General features: G+C 51.4%; 1 protein-coding gene across 1 annotated transcript; it reads right to left on the bottom strand.

Moving 5' to 3' along the window:
- Nucleotides 1–1,125: 1,125 nt before the first annotated feature.
- SNAI1 (snail family transcriptional repressor 1) lies at nucleotides 1,126–6,445 on the bottom strand. Its single transcript, XM_003757699.4, has 3 exons — nucleotides 6,221–6,445; nucleotides 5,295–5,813; nucleotides 1,126–2,427 (listed from the first exon to the last, which is right to left on the bottom strand). The coding sequence occupies exons 1-3, from the start codon at nucleotides 6,297–6,299 to the stop codon at nucleotides 2,246–2,248; spliced, it is 780 nt and encodes a 259-aa protein (XP_003757747.1). The 5' UTR covers nucleotides 6,300–6,445; the 3' UTR covers nucleotides 1,126–2,245.
- Nucleotides 6,446–7,526: the final 1,081 nt, after the last annotated feature.

Genomic DNA, 7,526 nt, shown 5'->3' with positions numbered 1-7,526 from the left:
ACGGCTTTGAAGGACCTAGAAACTTGTCACCCCAAAGTCCTTGGCACTAATTGTTCAGCATCAGAAATTAATGTTTCATTTTGGGTATATTCCTAGTACTTATAGTGCTTTTTCACATAGTAGGTGCTTAATAGATTTTTTTTTTTATTAATTCATGTGTTTTTAAAGAATTGGAGATATGAAGACAAAATGGGAAAAAAAAAATACATTCCATTGGTAGAGATAACCCTTTTCTCTTGACTTTGGAGACAGGAAACTGGGAGACGCTAGCCTCTGTAACTCAACCTTACTTCCTCCAAGGCACAGATCTCATCCAGTCATCAAAAAGACATTTTATGCTTATCACCACCCAGGAGGTGGGTCAGCCAAAGTATCCCACAAGGAGCTCTTTCTGTGTACGGAGCGGGGAGACGGCAAAGAAAGCTTTCTGTCTTCCTCCTTCCTGGAAGACCACATTTCTACCCTGGATTTCAGGGAATAATAGACCTTTCTTCCCATTCCACCCCCAACCAACTCCATGCCTTCTAAAGACAAATTCCAGAAGGCCCAGAATGAGATGTGGGTGGGGGCTGGGGAAGGGAAACCTTTCCTGTATCCCCAAAGTCAAAAGTCAACAAGTATGCTTTCCTTTCAAGGTAGATTAAGCTTCCTAGGCCTGTTGTTCTGGAGTAAAAGGGGAGGGTGGGTAGGGGGGAGAGTGAATCTACTATATCCTATTTGGGAAACATGCACGACCATCATTGCTGATTGAGTCTTCCCCAGCCAATGAGGGGTTTGGGGTGGGGGGGAGGGAAGGAGTAGGACTAGAAGGTTAATGAAATTTGAATTTGACTAGACTCTAAGGGCTAATAGAGTCCTTGATCTATCCCTCTCATTAACCACTTCAAATTGGAATCTGAATCAGAAAAATGACTCTGAGTTTTTGGGTTTTGGTTTTGATTTTTTTCCCTGATGCGCAGGCCAGAACCTTCCGACCATTCCCAAACCCACAGGAAAGGGTAGAGAGGCAATCGAGGAAAAGATTTCTTCCACCAGCTGTCTCCACCCCTACCCCCTACCCCAGACAATCCACATTCACTCTTTTTAATCCTTGAAAGCATATTTCGAAATCAAAGCCAGATCATCCACATGATTACTTATTTTTATAAATTAGGCACTTTATTGAATATCAATAAATTGTGTGTATATAATTATAAAAATGTTTCATCAGTACAAAATGTGGCATAAAAATATAAATACCAGTGTACCTTTGAAATGTAAACATCTTCTGAGTATGTGAAAAAAAAAAAAAAAAAGTAACAGGCAGAGATGCCTATTTGGTGCACCTGTCTGGCACCATAAATAGCTGAGGACACACCTGTCAGTGGGCCAGGCCCTGCACAGCCCCCTTATTGTATGGCTTGACAAGTGCTTACTATTAGTCACAGTTCTCTTGAAAAGCAGTTAAGAGTCATATTAACAGGTGCTCCAGCTCAAAACTACCCTAGAAATAGGGATTCAACTTGAAATGGCTCCTGAAGCTTCCCGGGGAGGTTGTCAACTGCCCTGGCATCCCAAGGGTCCGTCTTTGTGGCCGGCCAAGTCACACCTTGGGACAGGCAGTGGCTTCCTTCAGAAAGGAGCAGCAGACGCCCCCCACCCACCCCAGAACCTTGGGGAAAAGGTTCACCGGGCCCCGCCCCCCTGGCTTTTTGTCCTTCATCTCTGGGGAAGGGGTAGGGCGTTGAAATGTGTAGGATTCTGAATGGGAATAGTGAGTGACCAGCAGACTCTGCTTACAAGCACCAAAAGAAGAAAAAGGAAAAAAAAAATCACTCCCCCCCCTCCCCGCCGGAGGAGGGGCCGACACCACCCCCCTGGGACTGACTGTAAGCGACATTTCAGACACCAGCTGCAACTGTCACGGTGCAAATTGTAAACTACAGTCAGGAAATGCCGGAACGGCCTTAAAAAAAGAGAAAAAGGCAAAGTCCAAAAGGGGGTGGGGGAGGGTTCGATGGAAATCGTCACCGGCTCCTTTCATTGAGATCTGAAGCAGCAAGTTGGGGAGGGGGAGTGAGGGGGAGGGGGAGGAGGAAAGGGGAGAGGGGATTTGGCTCCACAGCTGGAGTTAACACAGAGGGAGCGATTTCCTATAGAAACCTGTTTTTTTTCCCCTTGAAAATCATAACGGCAAGTATGCACCCGGCTCCTTCGGACCGGGGAGGGTTCCCGGGCCCCCTCGGGGTCTCCCCGCCCGCGGTCCTTAGCGGGAGCCCGAACAGCCCGTCTCCTCGTGCTTGTGCAGCAGGGACATGCGGGAGAAAGTCCGCGCGCAGCTTTTGCACTGGTACTTCTTGACGTCCGAGTGTGTCTGCAGGTGGGCTCGGAGGTTGGAGCGGTCGGCGAAGGCGCGGCTGCAGTGCGTGCAGGAGAAGGGCTTCTCCCCTGCGGAGAGAAGACAAGGTGGTGAGAGTCGGCAGCGGCCCCCCTCCCCGGGCCCGGACAGCCCCGGCGGGGCCGCCGGGCCCAGGCCCGTCTGCGCTGTCTGAGCCATTAGGGGAACGCTGATTAAACTCGGGGCCGGGTCTCCAGAACCGAGGCCCGGGAGGGCTCTGGGACCCGTCGAGTCGGATCTGGAGTCTGGATCTGCACCCTAACCTAACCCCCCCCCCCCCCCCCCCCCGCCCGGGCCCCCCCCCCCCCCCCCCCCCCCGGCTGGAAAGGGCCCCTCCCGCCTTCACAAAGTCACCAAAAGGCCTCTTCCCTCCTGCTTAAATTGGGAATAATCACATTGGGCGCTTCCCAAATCTCAAAGCTCTATAGAAAATGTATCCTACATCATCAGAGAAACACAAGTGAAAACCGGTGGAAAGTCTTGTAGCCCAAAGAGTAAGGTTTAAACTAGCCACCAAAGGAGGGGCAGCCATGATTTGGTGATAAGAGCCCGTGAGATTCTGTCCCGAGTTCAAGTTACTCCACCTGCTACTTTAAGCCCATCATCATCATCACTTGCTTAGACTGTAATGACCTCCTTAATTGGTTTCCCTTGCCCAAAGTCCTGATCCCTTCCAATCTTTTACAAAGTACCTACTCTACCAAAGAACTGTAAGCTTTGCACCTTCAAGGAGAGGATTCTTCTAGGAGAGATCTAACACTGCCCTTCCTGCGGTGCTCAGAAATCTTCAGTGGCTCCCTTTGATCCTTGAGATAAAAATACAGACCCCTAGCTCTTTGCCTTAGTACATTTTTGTGCATTTCCATATTTTTTCCCTGGCCTCCTTTGAGGGTCATTATCCTCATTCATTGCCCAGATCAAGTGCCACCTCCTGTCTTCCAAAAACCTCTCCTAATAGCCTTCATCAGAAAGTGTTCTCCTTATGATTCTTGTGGAGTACTTTGTTTTGGATGTTTCCTTTGCCCCACCCCCAATCCTGCTTTGAATTATACAGGTCTTTGTATATATAAGTGCTTATCTTATCCCTCCACACACCAGTAAAATGTAATTTCTATGCTATCCAGTGCCAAATAAAGTGACTTGCACCCAAATTTTTTTGAATGAATGAATCCTAACAGAGCTGCTTACTTGGACTGGTCAAACTCCAAGACTTTCCATCTCAGGAAAATGAGAGGGTTGGACTAAATGATCTTTAAGGTCTCTTTAGCTCTAAATCTTATAGAAGTTAGGAGGGGGTATAACTAGAATGAGAGAATATCTGGAGAGCCATAATAGCAATCCAAGTGGCTCTTTTAGATTTGCCATGGACTTTCCTAAACAAAATTCATTCTGAAAGACTTAAAAAAAAGAAAAAAAGCTGCTTTTTTGGGGGGGGGAGGGAGGGCCTTTTTGAGGCCTTCAAGCCTTATGCCCCAGTGGACTGTCTCCGCCTCTCTACCAACTTCCTTCAGACATCTTTATACCATGCTAAGCAAGTGTGAAATCAGCACCGGCAAGGCTGCCCCAGCCCTGTATGGAGTATAAAGGCAGGGGAAGCCTGCATTGTATATGTGATACTTCTTGGATTAAAAGGGGAAGGCACCCTGGGCCCAGCAGCTGCCCGGCCCACAGTAACAGGTGCACAGACATTGCTCCATCACAGCACCTGCTCACCCTTCCTTCCACCAGCCCTCACTGTTTCCCCCCCAACACACACCCTCCTAAAGCTACCATTAAAGGAGACAATGAAAATCAAGGTTTGAAACTGGGCATTTCAACAGCAGCTTTTGCAGCAAGATTTTTGGCTTCCAGTTTGAATTAATGTTTGTATACATGTGTACATACACATACACACTAACATATATGCACATATAGGAGAAATCTGGGGGATGAGTAGGCTCCATCAGAACTGACAGGCAGTGAGTAGGGGGGTGAGAGACTTTCCCAAGGTACTTAATAGGATAGGGAGCCTTCTGAAGCTATCTGGTCCAACTGCCTCATTTTACAAGATGAGGAATCTTGAGGCCCAGAGAAAGGAAAATTACTTATCCAAGGTCACTCTGCTACTAGATTTACAGATGCAATACTGGATTTGTATCCCAGATCAAGCAGCTCTTTCCCCTTCCCCAAGTGGGCCGATGCTGGAATGGGTGAGGCCTCTTTGCATATAAAAGCCCTAGTGAGGGGGATGGGTGAGAGAAGGGAGAAGCTGGAACAATGAGGGAAAACTTCCTGATCTGGGCCCTGCACCTAAACCAGAGTTTGGGCCAGGTGGGTGGCTAACAACTCAGTCTACCTAAAAGGGCTCACACAATCCAAACCCCATTTTCCCATTTAGTTGGGATGGGAAGAGAATGTGGTTACCCAAAGGAGGTATCTCCCAGAGCAAAATGGCAAATTAATCTATGGTGCAATGAGAATATCTCCCTAGCCACCAGCATGAAATTCAGTGCACACTAAGTACCTTCATAAGTGTTTGTTGTTGCTAACAATATCAAGCCTATTTTCAATAGCCTCTCTTCCCTCTAGGTACTTTAGGTTCTCTCAGCAGACCTGGAAACTAGTCACATTGCTAAAATCTATCAGTGATTGAATGAATGAATCAATGAGCATAATTGACTTAGGCATTTAGTTTCAAGACCTTAGGCAAGCCATCCCCCACCCCAAGCACATTAATAGGGCTAACATCACCTGTTCCACTGGTAACAACAGCATGAAACTTTCCCCATATGTAAAAATTAAAAATGGAGTTATTAATGGATCTCTAAGAGTCCTTCCATTCCCAAGAATCTGGTTGCGTTTCAAGACTTATCTGAAATCCCATAACCCAAAACATGCGTGTGAAGGAGAAGAGTACGGGACTATATGGATCACTCACCTGTGTGGGTTCTGATGTGACCCTGCAACAGCCAGGGCCTGGAGAAGGCCTTCCCACAGATCTTGCAGACACAGGGAAGGGTATGGCTTCGGATGTGCATTTTGAGGGCGCCGAGGCTCACATACTCCTTCTCGCACACCTTGCAGATGAAGGACTTCCTAGGCTGGGTGTCTTCACTGTGCTGGAGCTGCTGGTGTTTGGAGGGGCTGGGCAAAGTGGTGTAGGATTCAGGGCATTGGTCACAGGAGAACTTCTCTGCCTCCTCTTCTAAGGAGACTGGGCTTGGGGGATCCGATCCCTTGCCACTGTCATAATCGTCACTGGACAGAGAAGTCAGGTCCAGGGCCTTGGGCTCTTCTGGGGGTCCAGGAGCAGCCACTGGCACGGGAGTAAAGAAGCTAGAGAGGAGCCCACTGTCCCAGACCAGGGGAGGGTAACATATTGCTGGGCTGAGGACCTCTGGTGCTGGAATGGCCAACATCGGATAGGATTGGTCATACAAGTGGGGAGACACAATCACTGCAAGTGGGAGAAAGAAGAGGGTTAGAGGGACACATCCTCCCCAGATTAAAGAGACCCTTTCCTCCCATCTCTCTGCCTCTTTGCAGTCCCAGACTTCTTTAAACGATCCTTCCTGAATGATACCCTGAGCTCCAGAAGTTTCAGGGAACCCACTGCCACTTGGCATTTTGGCAAAAACAAAAAAACAACCGCCCCCGAAACCCCCCCAATACCTCCAGGCTCTCCTCCTCCCGAGGCCCCTCCCCCACTCCCACATCCCTGCGGGCTTCCTCGCGGCTCATCCCGCGCGGGTCCCGAGCCGGCCCCGGGGGCCGGCCCTTCCTCCCCGCCAGCCTCCCGTCCCGTCTCCCGAGGCCGCTCCTGCTCCCCGCCAGCCCCGCGCTCCCTCTCCCGCGGCGCCTCACCTGTCTGGCTCTCCAGCTCGCTGTAGTTGGGCTTCTTGCTGCTGGAGAAGTGCTTTTTGACTAGAAAAGAACGAGGCATGGTGACTCCGGGGCTGGGGCTGGACCGCCGACCGCTGCGTCTGGGACACGGCACGGGAAGCTCGAGCTGCTCCGCTCTCGCACGCCAGTCTGAGATCGCCGGCCCCGGGAACTTCCTAATAAAGGGGATCTGAGGCCGGAGTGGCAGGAGGAGGGACCGCCCCGCCCACTTGTCACCTCTAGGCCAATCAGCAGCCGAGCCATGCCCAGGCCCCGCCCCCAGAGCCTCCGAGGCAGGTGATCAGTTGGGACTTTCTAGGGTCCGCGTGGCTCCTGACTCAACACTGGTCCTACAGCCCGGGCCGCATCCCCGCCCGGACCAGGCTGGAGCTTGGGCGGTGGGGCAGGTGCGTAAGGAGAGCTTGGTTCTCTTGGGGTCCGTTCTTGCGGTAGAACCGCCTTCCGAGTTCACAGTTTGCTGCGGGCCGGGACACGTGGCGGCCGTCTCAGCTCCCTCCTCCTCCCACCCCCAGCCGGCATCCTCGGGCGCACCTGAGCGGGGCAGGTGTAGGGGAGGAAGGATGCGTGGGCCGGTTCTGCCCCGGGTGGGGGAGGGGCGACGAGCCCGACCCGCACCTTCTGGGGGCTTCTTTTATCCCGTAAACTGACTGTTAGGCGCTCTTAGATCCGTGACCTAATTAAATGCTGCAGCGGGAGCGGGCGGGAGCCCTCGCTGCCCCGCGTGGATGCGGAGCTTCATTTTCCACGATTCGGGCGCGCCCTCTGGCGATTCTAGCTCAGGCCCGGGCGACTTCTCCGTTCTGTTCGGGCCCCATGGTAGCGCTTTGTTTTACGAAACACTTCCAGAGCAAGAGCCGGAGTGAACAGTAAAAGTATGGTCACCCCTTCTTACAGAGAAGTAAAGGTACAAGCTGCAGGTCACCCCGCTAGTAATGTTAGGGCGGGGATACAAAGTCAGAGGCTGGACTTCCAGGTCCAGGGAGCTTCCCCCCCCCCCCGACTCCAGCGAGTCATTACAATTCCATACCTCCCTCAATCCACAGGGACCCCCTCTCCTGGCCCGGGGACTGACACCTGAAATTCCGGCTTCTGCTCTTAGCACCTCCTTAATTGGGCCTTTGATCTTCTCCGGGGAGGGGAAGGAGAAAGGGGAGCCCAGAAGGTGTCAGGAAACTTTCCTTCCCCTCCCCTCCCCACCCCCTCACCTAAACACCAGCGCACAGCCCCCAGAATCTGAATGATAAAGTCCAAGCTGGAAGGACCCTTG

Source organism: Sarcophilus harrisii, chromosome 2 (genome assembly GCF_902635505.1).
Source record: "Sarcophilus harrisii chromosome 2, mSarHar1.11, whole genome shotgun sequence".
NCBI lineage: Eukaryota > Metazoa > Chordata > Mammalia > Dasyuromorphia > Dasyuridae > Sarcophilus > Sarcophilus harrisii.
Note: the sequence above shows the minus strand (reverse complement) of the source record. Positions and strands in the feature narration are given on the sequence as shown.